Below are 24552 nucleotides of genomic sequence, written 5' to 3'. Positions count from 1 at the left end.
CCACCAGCTCTTCTCTCTCTCCTCCCACCACCTCTTCTGTCTCTCTCCCTTCCCACCACCTCTTCTCTCTATCTCCCTTCCCACCACCTCTTCTCTCTATCTCCCTTCCCACCAGCTCTTCTCTCTCTCTTCCTTCCCACCAGCTCTTCTCTCTCTCTTCCTTCCCACCAGCTCTTCTCTCTCTCCTCCCACCACCTCTTCTGTCTCTCTTCCTTCCCACCAGCTCTTCTCTCTCTCCTCCCACCACCTCTTCTGTCTCTCTCCCTTCCCACCACCTCTTCTCTCTATCTCCCTTCCCACCAGCTCTTCTCTCTCTCTTCCTTCCCACCAGCTCTTCTCTCTCTCTCTTCCCACCACCTCTTCTCTCTATCTCCCTTCCCACCAGCTCTTCTCTCTCTCTTCCCACCACCTCTTCTCTCTATCCCTCCCCAGCTGCCCTTCTCTCTCTCACTTCCCACCAGCTCTTCTCTCTATCCCTCTCTTTCCCTCCCCAGCGGCCCTTCTCTCTCGATCTCTCCCTTCCCACCAGCTCTTCTCTCTATCTTCCTTCCCACCAGCTCTTCTCTCTCTCTTCCCACCAGCTCTTCTCTCTATCCCTCTCTTTCGCTCCCAAGAGGTCCTTCTCTCTCTCTCCCTTCCCACCAGCTCGTCTCTCTATCGCTATTTTTTCCCTCCCCAGCGGCCCTTCTCTCTCGATCTCTCCCTTCCCACCAGCTCTCCTCTCTACCTATCTCTCTCTCTCTTTTGCCACCAGCTATTCTCTATCTCCATCGCTCTCTCCCTTCCCACCAGCTCTTCTCTCTATCTCCCTCTCCCTTCCCAACACTTGAAGGTACCATGTTCACCTGTAAACAATAGTACCCAAGTATAAACACCATGGGACCGCACATCCGTCATACCGCTCAGGAAGGAGACGCATTCTGTCTCCTAGAGATTAATGTATTTTGGTGCGAAAAGTGCATATCAATCCCAAAACAACAGCAAAGGACCTTGTGAAGATGCTGAAGGAAACAGGTCCAAAAGTATCTATATCCACAGTAAAACGAGTCCTGTATTGACATAACCTGAAAGGCCGCTCAGCAAGGAAGAAGTCACTGCTCCAAAACCGCCATAAAAAAGCCGGACTACGGTTTGCAACTGCACATGGGGACAAAGATCATACTTTTGGAGAAATGTCCTCTGGTCTGATGAAACAAAAATAGAACCGTTAGGCCATAATGACCATTGTTATGTTTGGAGGAAAAAGGGGGAGGCTTGCAAGCCGAAGAACACCATCCCAACCGTGAAGCATGGGGGTGGCAGCATCATGTTGTGGGGGTGCTTTGCTGCAGAAGGGACTGGTGCACTTCACAAAATAGATGACAAGATGAGGAAGGAAAATGATGTGGATATATTGAAGCAACATCTCAAGACATCAGTCTTGGCTGCAAATGGGTATTCCAAATGGACAATGACCCCAAGCATACTTCCAAAGTTATGGCTTTAGGACAACAAAGTCAAGGTATTGGAGTGGTATTGGTATGCATGGGTGTCCGGGCTGTGTGCCAGTAGTTCAAACAGACAGCTTGGTGCATTCAACATGTCAATACCTCAGTACAAGTAGTGATGAAGTCAATCTCTCCTCCACTTTGAGCCATGAGAGATTGACATGCATATTATTAACATTAGGTCTCTGTGTACATCCAAGGGCCAGCCGCGCTGCCCTGTTCTGAGCCAATTGCAATTGTCCTAAGTCCTTTTTTGTGGAACCTGACCACACGACTGAACAGCAGTCCAGGTGAGACAAAACTAGGGCCTGTAGGACCTGCCTTGTTGATAGTGTTGTTTAAAAGGCAGAGCAATGCTTTATTATAGACAGACTTCTCACCATCTTAGCTACTAATGCATCCATATGTTTTGATCATGACAGTTTACAATCTAGTGTTACTCCAAGCAGTTTAGTCATCTCAACTTGCTCAATTTCCACATGATTTATTACAAGATTTAGTTGAGGTTTAGGGTTTAGTGAGTGTTTCGTTACAAATACAATACTTTTAGTTTTAGAAAAATGTAGGGCTAACTTATTCCTTGCTGCCCACTCTGAAACCAACTCCAGCTCTGTGTTAAGTGTTGCAGTCATTTCAGTCACTGTAGTAGCTGACATGTATAGTGTTGAGTCATCCACATACATAGAAACTCTGGCTTTACTGAAAGTCAGTGGCATGTCGATAGTAAAAATTGAAAAAAGCAAGGGGCCTAAACAGCTGCCCTGGGGAATTCCTGCTTCTAACTGCATTATATTTGATATGATGACGCTAAAGAACACCCTCTGTGTTCTGTTAGACAAGTAACTCTTTATCCACAGCATAGCAGGGGGTCTAAAGCCATAGCACATACGTTTTTCCAGCAGCAGACTATGATCAATAATGTCAAAAGCTGCACTGAAGTCTAACAAGACAGCCCCCACAATCATTGTATCATCAATTTCTCTCAGCCACTCATCAGTCATTTGTGTAAGTGCTGTGCTTGTTGAGTGTCCTTCCCTATAAGCATACTGAAATTATGTTGTCAATTTGTTTACTGTAAAATAGCATTGTATTTGGTCAAACATAATTTTTTCCAGAAGTTTACTAAGGGTTGGTAACAGGCTGATTGGTTGGCTATTTGAGCCAGTAAAGGGGGCTTTACTATTCTTGGGTAGGATAATTACTTTAGCCCCCCTCCAGGCCTGAGGGCACACACTCTCTAGTAGGCTTAAATTGAAGATGTGGCAAATAGGAGTGGCAATATCGTCTGCTATTATTCTCAGTAATTTTCCATCTAGATTGTTAGATCCTGGTGGCTTGTTATTGTTGATAGACAACAATATTTTTTTCACCTCTTCCACACTGACTTTACGGAATTCAAAAGTACAATTCTTGTCTTTCAGAATGTCACGTCCTGACCTTAGTTCCTTTTTTATGTTTCTATTTTAGTTTGGTCAGGGCGTGAGTTGGGGTGGGCATTCTATGTTTTGTTCTGTGTGTTATAGTTCTATGTGTTTGGCCTGGTATGGTTCCCAATCAGAGGCAGCTGTCAATCGTTGTCTCTGATTGAGAACCATACTTAGGCAGCCTGTTTTCACACTATGGGTTGTGGGTTGTTGTTTTCTGTGTCTGTGTTTTCACCATACAGAACTGTTTTGATTTCCATTTCTTTCCTTCACTTTGTTATTTTGTATTTTTTGTGTTCTGATATCATAAATTATCATGGACACTTACAACGCTGCATTTTGGTTTGATCCTTCCTCCTCATCATCAGACGAAGAAGAAGTTCGTTTCACAGAATTTGGTCCGATATACTTGGCTGTGTAGTGTCAGCATTTGTTGCTGGCATGTCATCCCTAAGTTTGCTTATATTGCCAAGTAGTTTGCAATATCAGTGGGCTTTGTTATGAATGAGCCATCTGATTCAATGAATGAAGGAGCCAAGTTGGCTTTTTTTCCCAAGAATTTCATTTAAGGTGCCCCAAAGCTTTTTACTATCATTCTTTATATAAGTTATCTTTGTTTCATAGTGTAGTTTATTTAATCTTTATTTAGTTTAGTCAAATGATTTCTTAATTTGCAGTACGTTTGCCAATCAGTTGGGCTGCCAGACTTAATTGCCATACCTTCTACCTCATCCCTCTAAACCATACAATTTTTCAATTCCTCATCAATCCAAGGGGATTTAACAGTTTTTACAGTAATTTCCTTAATGGGTGCTGCTCATTAGTAACTGGGATAAGTACTTTCATAAATGAGCCAAGTGCAGCATCTGGTTGCTCCTCATTACACACCACAGAACAGCAATTATGATTTACATCATAAACATAAGAATCACTACAAAACCTCTTATACACTATATTAGGCCCAGCCTTTGGAACTTTGGTTTTCCTATACATGGCTATTATATTGTGATCACTACATCTTTTGGATTTGCATTCTGCTTTAAAAAGCAAATATCTGCAGAGTTAGTAAAATGTGATCAATACATATTGATGATTTAATTCCTAGGCTGTTTGTAACTACCCTGGTAAGTTGACTGACAACCTGATCCAGGTTGCAGGCACTGGTTACAGTCTGAAGTATTTTCCTGAGTGGGCAGCTTGATGATAGCCAGTCAATATTTAAATCACACAGAAAATATACTTCTCTGTTTATATCACATACATTATCAAGCATTTCACACATATTATTCAGATACTGACTGTTAGCACTTGGGGGTCTATAGCAGCTTCCCACAATAATGGGCTTTAGGTGAGGCAGATGAACCTGTTGCCATATTACTTCAACAGTATTTAACATTAGATTGTCTCTAATCTTTACAGGGATGTGGTTCTGAATATTAACAGCAACCCCGCCTCCGTTGGCATTTCTGTCTTTTCGGTAGATGTTATTACCATGTATTGGTACCACTGTATCATCAAAGGTATTATCTAAGTGAGTTTCAGAGACAGTCAGAATATGAATGTAATCTGTTACAAGCAAGTTATTGTCTTCGTGGACCTTGTTTCTTAGGCTACATATGTTAATATGGGCTATTTTTAGCACTTTTCTGGGTTGCTTGATTGTTTTTAATGCTTTACTGGGAAAGTTATCAGAAGTAGACTCATGTTATTTACATTGGAGCTGATAGTGCAGGGTGAGCTGCATAAAGTGGGCTTCCATAGAGAGGCATACTTACAGTAGTATACAGTGCAGTGATTTCATTGCCCATAGACCTACAGCACATCTCATTTTCAAGTTAGCAAGTGTATGATTAAACTTCAAGAATCAATGTATCCATTTACCCACAATATAACCCATAAATACCTCATGGGCTTATGGCGTACCTCGTCAGAAGTATAATAATAAATATAAGCTTATTTTACTACGATGTTAAATAAACACTATGTAGCCTCAAAACATGGTTCAAACTATATCATGCATGGTCAGTCCTTGCCTCCATAGCTCTGTCTATGAATTTGAGAGTGGTTACATTTCTTCAGACCCGTCCCTCAGCTGTTTACCGAAACAGAACGCTTAGTTATTGTTTCAACTGCTGATCGCCACTTCCAATTATTAGTGGAAGATAAATTCATTCAAAGAACAAGGTTGTGACTTTTACACACTTCTTCCACACCATCAGTACAGTGAACATGCATAATAACCCACCCTTCTCTTCAGGGGTCCTATGCGGGAGGCTTTAGCATCAGGCGCCTGATAGGACAGCCACAGACCTGTAGCCACGTGCATCACGAAGCAGGCTGAGTCCCCATACTTGATCTCTGCTACTCCCATACCTTCTATGTCTCGATTCTTTGTACCCGACTCTATCTTTTCCTGTGGGAGGGAGCACGCGTGCACGCACACACACACACACACACAACAAATGAAGATTACACACTAATCAGAGAGGTATGTTAGAGAGCCTATTCATTACTCGCCACAGGGAAACAGTAACAGCATTTTTGGGGGTCAGAACCACTAATGGCACGCACACACACACACACACACACAGAACCCATTCACACCTCGTCAGATATGGATGCTGGCTGCTGATTACAGCAGGTAAAGGGGAACTGATTAAAGTCCATGTATGACACTTAATACTGAAAGGGTGGGCATGGGGAGAGAGAGAGAGAGAGAGAGAGAGAGAGAGAGAGAGAGAGAGGTAAACAGGAAAGGGGAGTGAGAGAATTAAACAGGAAAGGGGAGTGAGAGAATTAAACAGATACTGTGTGCATGTCCATGTGAACACAATCATTACTACCACATAGAGCAGAATAGCATTGAATCTGGAGTAGACAGACAGACAGTGTCCTTCTGTTTGCTTCTTCATATCCTTCCTGTCCATGCACTATGGTTGTAGAATGCAATGAAGGTTCCGCCGCATAATTACAATGCATTCTAATTCTATTGGTTCCCCATACACCTTGGTTGTGTTGATTGGTTGGGTTGTTAATGGACTGTGTGACTTGGCTTGGACCGTTCCCTGACATTTCAGCGTTATGGACTAGAATGTAACTGATTGTTGTGTATAGGGTACAAGGATGACCTTTTAAAAGTTAAAGGATAAATCTAACGTGCTCTTAAAAAATATAGGTGTGTCTGCTCTGACCTTCTTCAGGCACGGTACAGTCTTTTCTCTAGAAAATACCATGGTTTTAACCTACGGCCGGGATGGATTTAACAGCCCTAATGTTGGAATCAAACATCATTATGTTGTCATCCAGAGTCACAGTTATGCATTTTCCCAAGCTATAGTACACCATATTTTACACACAGCAGGCTTCGTGTTTGTGTTTTTTTTGCTATGGTAAAAAAGTATTGCAATACTGGTATTGTCACAGCCCTAGTTTTACCCACAACGTACTCCAATCCACCTTTTTGTGAGTAAATGTAAAACAAAGTTTACTTTGAAAGACAAAGACTGATTAAAAGACTTAATAGTGTTGGTATTTGTCGGGAACAAACCTTGGTAGCCCTGAAGCAGAAAGAGGTGGACTTGATATCAGACTTCTCTCTCTCCTGTAAGACCAGACCCTGCTCTTCGGTCTGCGCCAGGTAGTGACCGGTAGACAGGTGACGCAGACGGAACGCCTGCCCATAGCGAATGTGGCTACCGCTCCAACTGACCAATCACAAAGAGGGGATGAACCCAAACAGATGTTAATCTAAATTCTACAGTGGTCCCTATAACCCTTTTCCAATGGCAGATAGGGGAACAACGGAGTCAAAATGTGTCTGACATAGCAATGTCTATTTCAATCTAGAGACATTGATGTACGCTGTCTTTTGCAACAAAGAGATATACAGCCGCTGCCTCGGGCATTTCAGCATCCTTTCACAATGAAGCACATCCATTGTTTCAAAATATCTCAATACAAACGGAAAGTCAGACTGTGTGGCATGGCTGTTGGAGAACCTGTCACCTAAGCCCAGAGACAAGAAGGCTGATGGTAGATGGGACCAGGATGTGTGTGGGCTGTGGAACACTGATGGAAGATGGGACCAGGATGTGTGTGGGCTGTGAAATTAACTTCCAGAGACCATTTATGACATGATGGGGTTATAGCGGTTATAATACACGATGGAGTTATTGTACCTGATGGAGTTATAGTGGTTATAGTACCTGATGGGGTTATAGTGATTATAGTACCTGATGGGGTTATCGTGGTTATAGTACCTGATGGGGTTATAGTGGTTATAGTACCTGATGGGGTTATCGTGGTTATAGTACCTGATGGGGTTATAGCAGTTATAGTACCTGATGGGGTTGTAGTGGTTATAGTGCCTGATGGGGTTATAGTACCTGATGGGGTTATAGTAACTGGTGGGGTTATAGTGGCTATAGTACCTGATGGGGTTATAGTACCTGGTGGGGTTATAGTGGTTATAGTACCTGATGGGGTTATAGCGGTTATAGTACCTGATGGGGTTATAGTGGTTATAGTACCTGATGGGGTTATAGCGGTTATAGTACCTGATGGGGTTATAGTGGTTATAGTACCTGATGGGGTTGTAGTGGTTATAGTACCTGATGGGGTTATAGTACCTGATGGGGTTATAGTACCTGATGGGGTTGTAGTGGTTATAGTACCTGATGGGGTTATAGTACCTGATGGGGTTATAGTACCTGATGGGGTTATAATACCTGATGGGGTTATAGTACCTGATGGGGTTATAGTACCTGATGGGGTTACAGTACCTGATGGGGTTATAGTACCTGATGGGGTTATAATGGTTATAGTACCTGATGGGGTTATAGTGGTTATAGTACCTGATGGGGTTATAGTGGTTATAATACCTGATGGGGTTATAGTACCTGATGCGGTTTTAGTACCTGATGGGGTTATAGTGGTTATAGTACCTGATGGGGTTATAGTGGATATAGTACCTGATGGGGTTATAGTACTTGATGGGGTTATAGTGGTTATAGTACCTGGTGGGGTTATAGTGGTTATATTACCTGATGGGGTTATAGTACCTAATGAGGTTAAAGTGGTTATAGTACCTGATGGGGTTATAGTACCTAATGGGGTTATAGTGGTTATAGTACCTGATGGGGTTATAGTGGTTATAGTACCTGATGTGGTTATAGTGGTTATAGTACCTGATGGGGTTATAGTGGTTATAGTACCTGATGGGGTTATAGGGGTTATAGTACCTGATGGGGTTATAGTGGTTATAGTACCTGATGGGGTTATAGTGGTTATAGTACCTGATGGGGTTATAGTGGTTATAGTACCTGATGGGGTTATAGTACCTGATGGGGTTCTAGTGGTTATAGTACCTGATGGGGTTATAGTACCTGATGGGGTTATAGTACCTGATGGGGTTATATTGGTTATAGTACCTGATGGGGTTATAGTGGTTATAGTACCTGATGGGGTTATAGTGGTTATAGTACCTGATGGGGTTATAGTGGTTATAGTACCTGATGGGGTTATAGTGGTTATAGTACTTGATGGGGTTATAGTACCTGATGGGGTTCTAGTGGTTATAGTACCTGATGGGGGTCATGGTGGTTATAATACCTGATGGGGTTATAGTACCTGATGGGGTTATAGTGGTTATAATACCTGATGGTGTTATAGTACCTGATGGGGTTATAGTGGTTATAGTACCTGATGGGCTAATAGTACCTGATGGGGTTATAGTGGTTATAGTACCTGATGGGATTATTGTGGTTTTAGTACCTGATGGTGTTATAGTGGTTATAGTACATGATGGGGTTATAGTGGTTATAGGAGCTGATGGGGTTATAGTGGTTATAGTACCTGATGGGGTTATAGTACCTGATGGGGTTATAGTGGTTATAGTACCTGATGGGGTTATAGTACCCGACGAGGTTAATGTGGTTATAATACCTGATAGGGTTATAGTGGTTATAGTACCTGATGGGGTTATAATACCTGATGGGGTTATAGTGGTTATAGTACCTGATGGGGTTATAGTGGTTTTAGTACCTGATGGGGTTATAGTTCCTGATGGGGTTATTGTACCTGATGGGGTTATAGTACCTGATGAGGTTAATGTGGTTATAATACCTGGTGGGGTTATAGTGGTTATAGTACCTGATGTGGTTATAGTACTTGATGGGGTTATAGTGGTTATAGTACCTGATGGGGTTATAGTGGTTATAGTACCTGATGGGGTTATAGTGGTTATAGTACCTGATGGGGTATTAGTGATTATAGTACCTGATGGGGTTATAGTACCTGTTGGGGTTATAATACCTGATGGGGTTATAGGGGTTATAGTACCTGATGGGGTTATAGTGGTTATAGTACCTGATGGGGTTATAGTACCTGATGGGGTTATAGTACCTGATGGGGTTATAGTACCTGATGGGGTTAAAGTGGTTATAGTACCTGATGGGGTTATAGTGGTTATAGTACCTGATGGGGTTATAGTGATTATAGTACCTGATGGGGTTATAGTGGTTATAGTACCTGATGGGGTTATAGTGGTTATAGTACCTGATGGGGTTATAGTACCTGATGGGGTTATAGTGGTTATAGTACCTGATGGGGTTATAATACCTGATGGGGTTATAGTACCTGATGGGTTATATTGGTTATAGTACCTGATGGGGTTATAGTGGTTATAGTACCTGGTGGGGTTCTAGTGGTTATAGTACCTGATGGGGTTATAGTGGTTATAGTACCTGATGGGGTTATAGTGGTTATAGTACCTGATGGGGTTATAGTACCTGATGGGGATCTAGTGGTTATAGTACCTGATGGGGTTCTAGTGGTTATAGTACCTGATGGGGTTATAGTACCTGATGGGGTTATAGTACTTGATGGGGTTATAGTGGTTATAATACCTGATGGGGTTATAGTACCTGATAGGGTTATAGGGGTTATAGTACCTGATGGGGTTATAGTGGTTATAGTAACTGATGGGGTTATAGTGGTTATAGTACCTGATGGGGTTATAGGGGTTATAGTACCTGATGGGGTTATAGTGGTTATAGTAACTGATGGGGTTATAGTGGTTATAGTACCTGATGGGGTTATAGGGGTTATAGTACCTGATGGGGTTATAGTGGTTATAGTCCCTGATAGGTTTATAGTACCTGATGGGGTTATAGTGGTTATAGCACCTGATGGGGTTATAGTACCTGATGAGGTTATAGTAACTGATGGGGTTATAGTACCTGATGGGGTTACAGTACCTGATGGGGTTATAGTACCTGATGGGGTTATAATGGTTATAGTACCTGATGGGGTTATAGTGGTTATAGTACCTGATGGGGTTATAGTGGTTATAATACCTGATGGGGTTATAGTACCTGATGGGGTTTTAGTACCTGATGGGGTTATAGTGGTTATAGTACCTGGAGGAGGTTATAGTGGTTATAGTACCTGATGTGGTTATAGTACTTGATGGGGTTATAGTGGTTATAGTACCTTATGGGGTTATAGTGGTTATAGTACCTGATGGGGTTATAGTACTTGATGGGTTTATAGTGGTTATAGTACCTGGTGGGGTTATAGTGGTTATATTCCCTGATGGGGCTATAGTACCTAATGAGGTTATAGTGGTTATAGTACCTGATGGGGTTATAGTACCTAATGGGGTTATAGTGGTTATAGTACCTGATGGGGTTATAGTGGTTATAGTACCTGATGGGGTTATAGTGGTTATAGTACCTGATGGGGTTATAGTGGTTATAGTACCTGATGGGGTTATAGTGGTTATAGTACCTGATGGGGTTATAGTGGTTATAGTACCTGATTGGGTTATAGTGGTTATAGTACCTGATGGGGTTATAGTACCTGATGGGGTTCTAGTGGTTATAGTACCTGATGGGGTTATAGTACCTGATGGGGTTATAGTACCTGATGGGGTTATATTGGTTATAGTACCTGATGGGGTTATAGTGGTTATAGTACCTGATGGGGTTATAGTGGTTATAGTACCTGATGGGGTTATAGTGGTTATAGTACCTGATGGGGTTATAGTGGTTATAGTACCTGATGGGGGTATAGTACCTGATGGGGTTATAGTGGTTATAGTACCTGATGGGGTTATAGTACCTGATGGGGTTATAGTGGTTATAGTACCTGATGGGCTTATAGTACCTGATGGGGTTATAGTGGTTATAGTACCTGATGGGCTTATAGTACCTGATGGGGTTATAGTGGTTATAGTACCTGATGGGGTTATCGTGGTTTTAGTACCTGATGGTGTTATAGTGGTTATAGTACATGATGGGGTTATAGTGGTTATAGGAGCTGATGGGGTTATCGTGGTTATAGTACCTGATGGGGTTATAGCAGTTATAGTACCTGATGGGGTTGTAGTGGTTATAGTGCCTGATGGGGTTATAGTACCTGGTGGGGTTATAGTGGTTATAGTACCTGATGGGGTTATAGCGGTTATAGTACCTGATGGGGTTATAGTGGTTATAGTACCTGATGGGGTTATAGCGGTTATAGTACCTGATGGGGTTATAGTGGTTATAGTACCTGATGGGGTTGTAGTGGTTATAGTACCTGATGGGGTTATAGTACCTGATGGGGTTATAGTACCTGATGGGGTTGTAGTGGTTATAGTACCTGATGGGGTTATAGTACCTGATGGGGTTATAGTACCTGATGGGGTTATAGTACCTGATCGGGTTATAATACCTGATGGGGTTATAGTACCTGATGGGGTTATAGTACCTGATGGGGGACCAGTACCTGATGGGGTTATAGTACCTGATGGGGTTATAATGGTTATAGTACCTGATGGGGTTATAGTGGTTATAGTACCTGATGGGGTTATAGTGGTTATAATACCTGATGGGGTTATAGTACCTGATGGGGTTTTAGTACCTGATGGGGTTATAGTAGTTATAGTACCTGATGGGGTTATAGTGGATATAGTACCTGATGGGGTTATAGTACTTGATGGGGTTATAGTGGTTATAGTACCTGGTGGGGTTATAGTGGTTATAGTACCTGATTGGGTTATAGTGGTTATAGTACCTGATGGGGTTATAGTACTTGATGGGGTTCTAGTGGTTATAGTACCTAATGGGGTTATAGTACCTGATGGGGTTATAGTACCTGATGGGGTTATATTGGTTATAGTACCAGATGGGGTTATAGTGGTTATAGTACCTGATGGGGTTATAGTGGTTATAGTACCTGATGGGGTTATAGTGGTTATAGTACCTGATACCAAGACCTGGCCGTCCCTCTAAACTTTCAGCTAATACCTGATGGGGTTATAGTACCTGATGGGGTTTTAGTACCTGATGGGGTTATAGTGGTTATAGTACCTGGAGGAGGTTATAGTGGTTATAGTACCTGATGGGGTTATAGTGGTTATAATACCTGATGGGGTTATAGTACCTGATGGGGTTTTAGTACCTGATGGGGTTATAGTAGTTATAGTACCTGATGGGGTTATAGTGGATATAGTACCTGATGGGGTTATAGTACTTGATGGGGTTATAGTGGTTATAGTACCTGGTGGGGTTATAGTGGTTATAGTACCTGATTGGGTTATAGTGGTTATAGTACCTGATGGGGTTATAGTACTTGATGGGGTTCTAGTGGTTATAGTACCTGATGGGGTTATAGTACCTGATGGGGTTATAGTACCTGATGGGGTTATATTGGTTATAGTACCTGATGGGGTTATAGTGGTTATAGTACCTGATGGGGTTATAGTGGTTATAGTACCTGATGGGGTTATAGTGGTTATAGTACCTGATACCAAGACCTGGCCGTCCCTCTAAACTTTCAGCTAATACCTGATGGGGTTATAGTACCTGATGGGGTTTTAGTACCTGATGGGGTTATAGTGGTTATAGTACCTGGAGGAGGTTATAGTGGTTATAGTACCTGATGTGGTTATAGTACTTGATGGGGTTATATTGGTTATAGTACCTTATGGGGTTATAGTGGTTATAGTACCTGATGGGGTTATAGTACTTGATGGGTTCTTAGTGGTTATAGTACCTGGTGGGGTTATAGTGGTTATATTCCCTGATGGGGCTATAGTACCTAATGAGGTTATAGTGGTTATAGTACCTGATGGGGTTATAGTACCTAATGGGGTTATAGTGGTTATAGTACCTGATGGGGTTATAGTGGTTATAGTACCTGATGGGGTTATAGTGGTTATAGTACCTGATGGGGTTATAGTGGTTATAGTACCTGATGGGGTTATAGTGGTTATAGTACCTGATGGGGTTATAGTGGTTATAGTACCTGATTGGGTTATAGTGGTTATAGTACCTGATGGGGTTATAGTACCTGATGGGGTTCTAGTGGTTATAGTACCTGATGGGGTTATAGTACCTGATGGGGTTATAGTACCTGATGGGGTTATATTGGTTATAGTACCTGATGGGGTTATAGTGGTTATAGTACCTGATGGGGTTATAGTGGTTATAGTACCTGATGGGGTTATAGTGGTTATAGTACCTGATGGGGTTATAGTGGTTATAGTACCTGATGGGGGTATAGTACCTGATGGGGTTATAGTGGTTATAGTACCTGATGGGGTTATAGTACCTGATGGGGTTATAGTGGTTATAGTACCTGATGGGCTTATAGTACCTGATGGGGTTATAGTGGTTATAGTACCTGATGGGCTTATAGTACCTGATGGGGTTATAGTGGTTATAGTACCTGATGGGGTTATCGTGGTTTTAGTACCTGATGGTGTTATAGTGGTTATAGTACATGATGGGGTTATAGTGGTTATAGGAGCTGATGGGGTTATCGTGGTTATAGTACCTGATGGGGTTATAGCAGTTATAGTACCTGATGGGGTTGTAGTGGTTATAGTGCCTGATGGGGTTATAGTACCTGGTGGGGTTATAGTGGTTATAGTACCTGATGGGGTTATAGCGGTTATAGTACCTGATGGGGTTATAGTGGTTATAGTACCTGATGGGGTTATAGCGGTTATAGTACCTGATGGGGTTATAGTGGTTATAGTACCTGATGGGGTTGTAGTGGTTATAGTACCTGATGGGGTTATAGTACCTGATGGGGTTATAGTACCTGATGGGGTTGTAGTGGTTATAGTACCTGATGGGGTTATAGTACCTGATGGGGTTATAGTACCTGATGGGGTTATAGTACCTGATGGGGTTATAATACCTGATGGGGTTATAGTACCTGATGGGGTTATAGTACCTGATGGGGGACCAGTACCTGATGGGGTTATAGTACCTGATGGGGTTATAATGGTTATAGTACCTGATGGGGTTATAGTGGTTATAGTACCTGATGGGGTTATAGTGGTTATAATACCTGATGGGGTTATAGTACCTGATGGGGTTTTAGTACCTGATGGGGTTATAGTAGTTATAGTACCTGATGGGGTTATAGTGGATATAGTACCTGATGGGGTTATAGTACTTGATGGGGTTATAGTGGTTATAGTACCTGGTGGGGTTATAGTGGTTATAGTACCTGATTGGGTTATAGTGGTTATAGTACCTGATGGGGTTATAGTACTTGATGGGGTTCTAGTGGTTATAGTACCTGATGGGGTTATAGTACCTGATGGGGTTATAGTACCTGATGGGGTTATATTGGTTATAGTACCTGATGGGGTTATAGTGGTTATAGTACCTGATGGGGTTATAGTGGTTATAGTACCTGATGGGGTTATAGTGGTTATAGTACCTGATGGGGTTATAGTGGTTATAGTACCTGATGGGGTTATAGTGGTTATAGTACCTGATGGGGTTATAGTACCTGATGGGGTTATAGTGGTTATAGTACCTGATGGGGTTATAGTACCTGATGGGGTTATAGTGGTTATAGTACCTGATGGGCTTATAGTACCTGATGGGGTTATAGTGGTTATAGTACCTGATGGGCTTATAGTACCTGATGGGGTTATAGTGGTTGTAGTACCTGATGGGGTTATCGTGGTTTTTAGTACCTGATGGTGTTATAGTGGTTATAGTACATGATGGGGTTATAGTGGTTATAGGAGCTGATGGGGTTATAGTGGTTAGAGTACCTGATGGGGTTATAGTACCTAATGGGGTTATAGTGGTTATAGTACCTGATGGGGTTATAATACCTGATGGGGTTATAGTGGTTATAGTACCTGATGGGGTTATAGGGGTTATAGTACCTGATGGGGTTATAGTTCCTGATGGGGTTATTGTACCTGATGGGGTTATAGTACCTGATGAGGTTAATGTGGTTATAATACCTGGTGGGGTTATAGTGGTTATAGTACCTGATGTGGTTATAGTACTTGATGGGGTTATAGTGGTTATAGTACCTGATGGGGTTATAGTGGTTATAGTACCTGATGGGGTTATAGTGGTTATAGTACCTGATGGGGTTATAGTGATTATAGTACCTGATGGGGTTATAGTACCTGATGGGGTTATAATACCTGATGGGGTTATAGGGGTTATAGTACCTGATGGGGTTATAGTGGTTATAGTACCTGATGGGGTTATAGTGGTTATAGTACCTGATGGGGTTATAGTGATTATAGTACCTGATGGGGTTATAGTACCTGATGGGGTTATAGTGGTTATAGTACCTGATGGGGTTATAGTGGTTATAGTACCTGATGGGGTTATAGTACCTGATGGGGTTATAGTGGTTATAGTACCTGATGGGGTTATAGTACCTGATGGGGTTATATTGGTTATAGTACCTGATGGGGTTATAGTGGTTATAGTACCTGATTGGGTTATAGTGGTTATAGTACCTGATGGGGTTATAGTGGTTATAGTACCTGATGGGGTTATAGTGGTTATAGTACCTGATGGGGTTATAGTACCTGATGGGGTTCTAGTGGTTATAGTACCTGATGGGGTTCTAGTGGTTATAGTACCTGATGGGGTTATAGTGGTTATAGTACCTGATAGGTTTATAGTACCTGATGGGGTTATAGTGGTTATAGTACCTGATGGGGTTATAGTACCTGATGGGGTTATAGTGGTTATAGTACCTGATGAGGTTATAGTGGTTATAGTACCTGATGGGGTTATAGTGATTATAGTACCTGATGGGGTTATAGGACCTGATGGGGTTATAATGGTTATAGTACCTGATGGGGTTATAGTGATTATAGTACCTGATGGGGTTATAGTGGTTATAGTACCTGATGGGGTTATAGTACCTGATGGGGTTATAGTACCTAATGGGGTTATAGTGGTTATAGTACCTGATGGGGTTATAGTGGTTATAGTACCTGATGGGGTTATCGTGGTTATAGTACCTGATGGGGTTATAGTGGTTATAGTACCTGATGGGGTTATAGTACCTGATGGGGTTCTAGTGGTTATAGTACCTGATGCGGTTCTAGTGGTTATAGTACCTGATGTGGTTCTAGTGGTTATAGTACCTGATGGGGTTATAGTACCTGATGGGGTTATAGTGGTTATAATACCTGATGGGGTTATAGTGAAAAGTGTCACTACCCTGAAAAGTATCTGAAATCATATTGGCGTTTAGGTGAGTGAGTGCAGTGTCTAGGTGAGTGAGCATCTGGCAGGGAGATGGAGAAACTAGAGAGCGTGAGGTAGGGTTAGGTATCGGTGTTTGTGTGTGTGGCTGCGTGGTGCGTATCAGCTCACCCGATCCTGAGGGGCTCCAGCCTCCAGAGAGAGCGGGCCCTGGATGCTCCTTTACCCATCTCATAGTTCACAATCCTGTGGACAAAGAGAGCGAGGAGAGGGTTCAGGTCTGGATCCTTTAAAACAGACGAAGTTAAATTTAAACCAGGACATTTGTCTCTATTAATAAACACAGTGACTTTGCAATACAAACATTACTCTCTTCCTAGTGCATTTTAAAACTAAAACTAAATGTGACCAGTTATGGGATCCGAGGCATTTGACTTACAGTGCCTTGCGAAAGTATTCGGCCCCCTTGAACTTTGCGACCATTTGCCACATTTCAGGCTTCAAACATAAAGATATAAAACTGTATTTTTTTGTGAAGAATCAACAACAAGTGGGACACAATCATGAAGTGGAACGACATTTATTGGATATTTCAAACTTTTTTAACAAATCAAAAACTGAAAAATTGGGCGTGCAAAATTATTCAGCCCCTTTACTTTCAGTGCAGCAAACTCTCTCCAGAAGTTCAGTGAGGATCTCTGAATGATCCAATGTTGACCTAAATGACTAATGATGATAAATACAATCCACCTGTGTGTAATCAAGTCTCCGTATAAATGCACCTGCACTGTGATAGGCTCAGAGGTCCGTTAAAAGCGCAGAGAGCATCATAAAGAACAAGGAACACACCAGGCAGGTCCGAGATACTGTTGTGAAGAAGTTTAAAGCCGGATTTGGATACAAAAAGATTTCCCAAGCTTTAAACATCCCAAGGAGCACTGTGCAAGTGATAATATTGAAATGGAAGGAGTATCAGACCACTGCAAATCTACCAAGACCTGGCCGTCCCTCTAAACTTTCAGCTCATACAAGGAGAAGACTGATCAGAGATGCAGCCAAGAGGCCCATGATCACTCTGGATGAACTGCAGAGATCTACAGCTGAGGTGGGAGACTCTGTCCATAGGACAACAATCAGTCGTATATTGCACAAATCTGGCCTTTATGGAAGAGTGGCAAGAAGAAAGCCATTTCTTAAAGATATCCATAAAAAGTGTTGTTTAAAGTTTGCCACAAGCCACCTGGGAGACACACCAAACATGTGGAAGAAGGTGCTCTGGTCAGATGAAACCAAAATTGAACTTTTTGGCAACAATGCAAAACGTTATGTTTGGCCTAAAAGCAACACAGCTGAACACACACACCATCCCCACTGTCAAACATGGTGGTGGCAGCATCATGGTTTGGGCCTGCTTTTCTTCAGCAGGGACAGGGAAGATGGTTAAAATTGATGGGAAGATGGATGGAGCCAAATACAGGACCATTCTGGAAGAAAACCTGATGGCGTCTGCAAAAGACCTGAGACTGGGACGGAGATTTGTCTTCCAACAAGACAATGATCCAAAACATAAAGCAACATCTACAATGGAATGGTTCAAAAATAAACATATCCAGGTGTTAGAATGGCCAAGTCAAAGTCCAGACCTGAATCCAATCGAGAATCTGTGGAAAGAACTGAAAACTGCTGTTCACAAATGCTCTCCATCCAACCTCACTGAGCTTGAGCTGTTTTGCAAGGAGGAATGGGAAAAAAATTCAGTCTCTCGATGTGCAAAACTGATAGAGACATACCCCAAGCGACTTACAGCTGTAATCGCAGCAAAAGGTGGCGCTACAAAGTATTAACTTAAGGGGGCTGAATAATTTTGCACGCCCAATTTTTCCATTTTTGATTTGTTAAAAAAGTTTGAAATATCTAATAAATGTCGTTCCACTTCATGATTGTGTCCCACTTGTTGTTGATTCTTCACAAAAAAATACAGTTTTATATATTTATGTTTGAAGCCTGAAATGTGGCAAAAGGTCGCAAAGTTCAAGGGGGCCGAATACTTTCGCAAGGCACTGTATATTTAAACATTTTGTATTTTAGCAGACACTCTTATCCAGAGTAATTTACAGGACCAATTAGGGTTAAGTGCCTTGCTTGAGGGCACATCGGCATATATTTCACCTAGTTGGCTCAGGGATTTAAACCAGCAACCTCTTAACCGCTAGGCTACCCTGCACTCCCCAGAAGGGCCCCCCAAAATGTGTATATATATACAGTACCAGTCAGAAGTTTGGATTCACTTACTCATTCAAGGGTTTTTCTTTATTTTTATTATTTCTACATTATAAAATAAAGAAAAACACTTGAATTAGTAGGTGTGTCCAAACTTCTGACTGCTACTGTATGTATGCATATATTTATTAGTATTGTTTAGATTTTAGATTTTCTTGAATATATGAACTTTCATGTGGCTTAATTAAAAAACGTGTATGGGATCTGTAAATATGAATAGAAACGTAGAATTATCAGCCTAGTTGAGCCAAGGAGAAAGCACATGGCTCTGTCATGTCACAGGCTTATGTTAATAACAGAACGGGCTCTTCCTTGATCAGTATAGAGATCATCTTGGCTACTGTGGATTTTTGGAAAGATATAGCTAGGGAGAACTGCAAGTGTTGCTACAGTTCGCAACAAACATTGCTGCCCTGAATGTTGCTGGGTTTAAGTAGAGACAACTTTCTGGAGGACAATACCATGCTGACTCACATGGGTTATGTGTGGGTGGGTGGGGCTAAGGCTTAAGAGGGTGTGAAGGATGTTGAATAGGGCGTAAACAAAGGAGAGGAAGTGTGAAAATCTCAAAATCTTTCTAAGGGCCTTTTCTCCTGCTTGTCAACTACATTTAAATGGGGTGTGGTACTGTATATGGTCAATATACCACGGCTAAGGGCTGTTCTTACTCACAACAGACTACAGAATGCCTGGACACTGCCCTTAGCCGTGGTATATTGGCCATATACCACAAACCCCTGAGGTGCCTTATTGCTATTCTAAACTGGTTACCAACGTAATTAGAGCAGTAAAAATACATGTTTTGTCATACCTGTGGTATACAGTCTGATATACCACGTGGTATACAGTCTGATATACCATGTGGTATACAGTCTGATATACCATGTGGTATACAGTCTGATATACCATGTGGTATACGGTCTGATATACTACGGCTGTCAGGGTTTTAATCACCCAATTTATAATGTATGATATACCATTATGAAGCTCTTAGTCTGTACTTTCATAAAATGTACAGCAAATTAAATTAAAATATGCACCAAAAAAAATCACTTAATTTTGACACAAGCCTCAATAGAGAAATATGGACACCAATGTACATTCAGAGATATCTATAAAAAGGTGGATGATGATCAAGATTCATTGAGGACCAGGGACGGCTATGTATCCCATTTCTCTAAACGATTCAACAGTATGGTGATAAAATGTCATGCCAGTTCACATAAAGCTCTCTTAAATCATAAAACGTAACTGTAAGTGCCTGTTAAAATGGCCCTTAATAGTAGGGTTAAGAGCCTCTGGTCTTCAGGACATATTCTAATATACTGTTAAAATGGCAGACAGGAAGCCTAGTGTACCTCTGCTCCATCTCGCTGGCCTCTGACCCAGGTATGGTCAGACTCTCATCATGCCCGTGACAAAGATGCATCACGTGACCACCACACAGGAATCCTATTGGATAAACACAAGATTCTAAGGTCAATAGGGATCTTTTCAAGTTATGATAGATATGTTCACACCATACTAGCCTCAATGATGATCTGATGATCGACTGACTTATTAATAGACTTATACCCGCTGGTTGCCCAGGGGTGTATGGGTTGGTTTTCCAAGGGTGTATGGGTTGGTTTCCCAGGGGTCTATGGGTTGGTTGCCCAGGGGTGTATGGGTTGGTTGCCCAGGGGTGTATGGGTTGGTTTCACAGGGGTGTATGGGTTGGTTGCCCAGGGGTGTATGGGTTGGTTGCCCAGGGGTGTATGGGTTGGTTGCCCAGGGGTGTATGGGTTGGTTGCCCAGGGGTGTATGGGTTGGTTTCACAGGGGTGTATGGGTTGGTTGCCCAGGGGTGTATGGGTTGGTTGCCCAGGGGTGTATGGGTTGGTTGCTCAGGGGTGTATGGGTTGGTTTTCCAAGGGTGTATGGGTTGGTTTCCCAGGGGTGTATGGGTTGGTTGCCCAGGGGTGTATGGGTTGGTTTCCCAGGGGTGTATGGGTTGGTTGCCCAGGGGTGTATGGGTTGGTTTTCCAAGGGTGTATGGGTTGGTTGCCCAGGGGTGTATGGGTTGGTTGCCCAGGGGTGTATGGGTTGGTTTCACAGGGGTGTATGGGTTGGTTGCCCAGGGGTGTATGGGTTGGTTGCCCAGGGGTGTATGGGTTGGTTGCCCAGGGGTGTATGGGTTGGTTTCCCAGGGGTGTATGGGTTGGTTGCACAGGGTTTATGGGTTGGTTGCACAGGATTTATGGGTTGGTTGCCCAGGGGTGTATGGGTTGGTTTCCCAGGGGTGTATGGGTTGGTTGCACAGGGTTTAGGGGTTGGTTGCACAGGATTTATGGGCTGGTTGCCCAGGGGTGTATGGGTTGGTTGCCCAGGGGTGTATGGGTTGGTTTCCCAGGGGTGTATGGGTTGGTTGCCCAGGGGTGTATGGGTTGTTTTCCCCAAGGGTGTATGGGTTGGTTTCCCAAGGGTGTATGGGTTGTTTTCCCCAAGGGTGTATGGGTTGCTTTCCAAAGGGTGTATGGGTTGGTTTCCAAAGGGTGTATGGGTTGCTTTGCAAAGGGTGTATGGGTTTGTTTCCCAGGGGTGTATGGGTTGGTTTCACAGGGGTGTATGGGTTGGTTTCACAGGGGTGTATGGGTTGGTTTCACAGGGGTGTATGGGTTGCTTTCCCCAAGGGTGTATGGGTTGCTTTCCCCAAGGGTGTATGTCACAAAGCAGCGTAAAGTACATCACATTCCTGAAACAACTAAATATGTCCTAGTTCATCATGAAGGATTAACCTGAAATTATAATTGTATAATTGAGTCGTGGTGTACTTGCCTACAGCCACGTTGCTTCCTGAGCAGGTAGGCTGGACGTTCCACAGAGTCTGCATAAAGGAGGCATCCACCTGGAAACTACCGCTAGAGATGGACAGGTGCTGGAAGAAAGGAAACAGCATGGGGTTAGAAGCAGTGGATTGTGTGTGTGTGTGTGTGTGTGTGTAGGTGTGTGTGTGAGTGAGAGAGAGAGAGAGAGAGAGAGAGAGAGAAAGAGAGAGAGAGAGAGGATATGGGGGCTGGTAAAGGAGAGATTTAAAGGTCCAATGTAGCCATTTTTATCTCAATATCAAATCATTTCTGGGTGACAATTAAGTACCTTACTGGGATTGTTTCCAATTAAAATAAAGAACAGAATAGCTTCTTAGCAAAGAGCAATCTCTCAAGGAAGAATTTAGCTAGGACTGCCTGGGAGTGGCCTGAGTGGGAGGGGGAAACTGTAAACTAGCTGTTATTGGCAGAGAGGTTTGGAAGTCTCTTTCCTATTGGTCTATTAACTCATTTACCGGCCAAAAATCCATCCCACTAAAACAGGCTGAAATTTCAGATGGTCTTTTCAAACAGCTCTAACACTAAAAGGGTGTTATCATAATTTTCACAATTTCACAGTATTACGTCAACTTCATAGTGTGGAACTATACACTGAGTGTACAAAACATTAGGAACACCTTCCTGATATTGAGTTGCACCCCCTTTTGCCCTCAGAACAGCCTCAAATTTGTCGGGGTATGGACTTTACAAGGTATTGAAAGAGTTCCACAACTTCCCACAGTTGTGTCCAGTTGGCTGGATGTCCTATAGGTGGTAGACCATTACCGATACACATGGGAAACTGTTGAGCGTGAAAAACCCAGCAGCTTTACAGTTCTTGACACACTCAAACTGGTGCGCCTGGCACCTACTACCATACCCCGTTCAAAGGCATTTAAATATTTTGTCCTGCCCATTTTAACCTGTCTCCTCCCCTTCATCTACACTGATTGAAGGGGATATAACAGGTGACATCAATAAGGGATCAAATCTTTCACCTGGATTCACTTGGTGAGTCCATTTCATGGAAAGAGCAGGTGTTTCTAATGTTTTGTGCACTCAGTGTATATAAAACACAGGGAAATCATGTTTTTGACTCCACAGGGCCTGTGATGCTAGTTGGCATTTTATGACTTTGTCTGAACCCTGACAGTGTTTAGACACTGCCTAAAGCCTTTACAGTGCATTACTGCCACAAAGACCGATCACCCCTCTCTAAGGATCCGCATCGGCTGCGGCTCCAGATTAAGATCTCAAGCCGGGCTGGTCTTTGCTGGGGAGAAGAGATTGTCGAGCTCAAAGGGACTCCATGGCCTACTGATCACAATGAGACTGCCAACACCAGTTTAATCCACAACAAACAGCTTCACACAGACAGGCTCTGGGACTCCAGCATAGAGACAACAGCTCTAACAACAACCTTCAAAGATGTTCAGAATGAAATTAGGCATAGGCAAAAGAGAGTATACTGGGATGGGTCATATCAATGATATCAGAAAACCAACAGTTCTTCATCACTCAGGAAATAACCCCTGTGTGATATTCAGTCCATGGTTGAGGAACAGTCGATTGTTTGTCAGTAGGGTGATGAATCAGATGAATGTTTTCCTTTGGTAGAGTTGAAAGTCATGCACCGCTGAGTGTAGGTAGCTATGTTATAATTACACATTTCCTCTCCAAATGCTTCCAGCACACTCTACCGCTCTCTATGTTTCATGCTTTGCATCTCTCTGTCTCTCTCTGTCTCTCTCTCTCTGTCTATCTCTGTCTCTCTCTCTCTGTCTCTCTCTGTCTCTCTCTCTCTCTCTCTCTCTCGCTCTCTCTCTCTCTCTCTCTCAAGTCAATTCAAGGGGCTTTATTGACATGGGAAACGTATGTTTACATTGCCAAGGGGCTTTATTGACATGGGAAACGTATGTTTACATTGCCAAGGGGCTTTATTGACATGGGAAACGTATGTTTACATTGCCAAGGGGCTTTATTGACATGGGAAACGTATGTTTACATTGCCAAAGGGCTTTATTGACATGGGAAACGTATGTTTACATTGCCAAGGGGCTTTATTGACATGGGAAACGTATGTTTACATTGCCAAGGGGCTTTATTGACATGGGAAACGTATGTTTACATTGCCAAGGGGCTTTATTGACATGGGAAACGTATGTTTACATTGCCAAGGGGCTTTATTGACATGGGAAACGTATGTTTACATTGCCAAGGGGCTTTATTGACATGGGAAACGTATGTTTACATTGCCAAGGGGCTTTATTGACATGGGAAACGTATGTTTACATTGCCAAGGGGCTTTATTGACATGGGAAACGTATGTTTACATTGCCAAGGGGCTTTATTGACATGGGAAACGTATGTTTACATTGCCAAGGGGCTTTATTGACATGGGAAACGTATGTTTACATTGCCAAGGGGCTTTATTGACATGGGAAACGTATGTTTACATTGCCAAGGGGCTTTATTGACATGGGAAACGTATGTTTACATTGCCAAAGCAAGTGAAATGGATAAACAAAAGTGAAATAAACAATAAAAAGTGAACAGTAAATATATCATTCACACAAGTTCCAAAATAATAAAGACATTTAAAATGTCATATTACGTCTATATACAGTGTTGTAACGATGTGCAAATAGTTAAGTTAAAGTACAAAAGGGAAAATAAATAAACATAAATATGGGTTGTATTTACAATGGTGTTTGTTCTTCACAGGTTGCCTTTTTCTTGTGGCAACTTGTCGCACATCTTGCTGCTGTGATGGCACACTGTGGAATTTCACCCAGTAGATATGGGAGTTTATCAAAATTGAATTATTTTCGAATTATTTGTGACTGTGTAATCTGAGGGAAATATTGGTCTCTAATATGGTCATACATTTGGCAGGAGGTTAGAAAGTGTCGCTCAGTTTCCACCTCATTTTGTTTATGGGTAGTGTGCACATAGCCTGTCTTCTCTTGAGAGCCAGGTCTACTTACGGCAGCCTCTCTCAATAGCAAGGCTATGCTCACTGAGTCTGTACATAGTCAAAG

At 42.4% G+C, this 24552-nt stretch overlaps 1 protein-coding gene across 2 annotated transcripts in view; it reads right to left on the bottom strand.

Moving 5' to 3' along the window:
- LOC139407391 (ryanodine receptor 3-like) overlaps positions 1-24552 on the bottom strand; it is a 270933-nt gene that overhangs the window by 178133 nt on the left and 68248 nt on the right. For both annotated transcript variants that reach the window (XM_071151137.1, XM_071151138.1), the window contains exons 8-12: positions 21483-21582; positions 20025-20118; positions 16558-16632; positions 6459-6615; positions 5157-5324 (exon numbers count right to left, since the gene is read on the bottom strand). In XM_071151137.1, coding sequence (XP_071007238.1) covers positions 5157-5324; positions 6459-6615; positions 16558-16632; positions 20025-20118; positions 21483-21582 — 594 coding nt within the window. The remainder of the gene's footprint in view (positions 1-5156; positions 5325-6458; positions 6616-16557; positions 16633-20024; positions 20119-21482; positions 21583-24552) is intronic.

This window comes from Oncorhynchus clarkii, chromosome 4, assembly GCF_045791955.1.
Source record: "Oncorhynchus clarkii lewisi isolate Uvic-CL-2024 chromosome 4, UVic_Ocla_1.0, whole genome shotgun sequence".
Taxonomy (NCBI): Eukaryota; Metazoa; Chordata; class Actinopteri; order Salmoniformes; family Salmonidae; genus Oncorhynchus; species Oncorhynchus clarkii.
The sequence above is the reverse complement of the archived record's forward strand: the minus strand, read 5'-3'. Positions and strand labels throughout refer to the sequence as shown.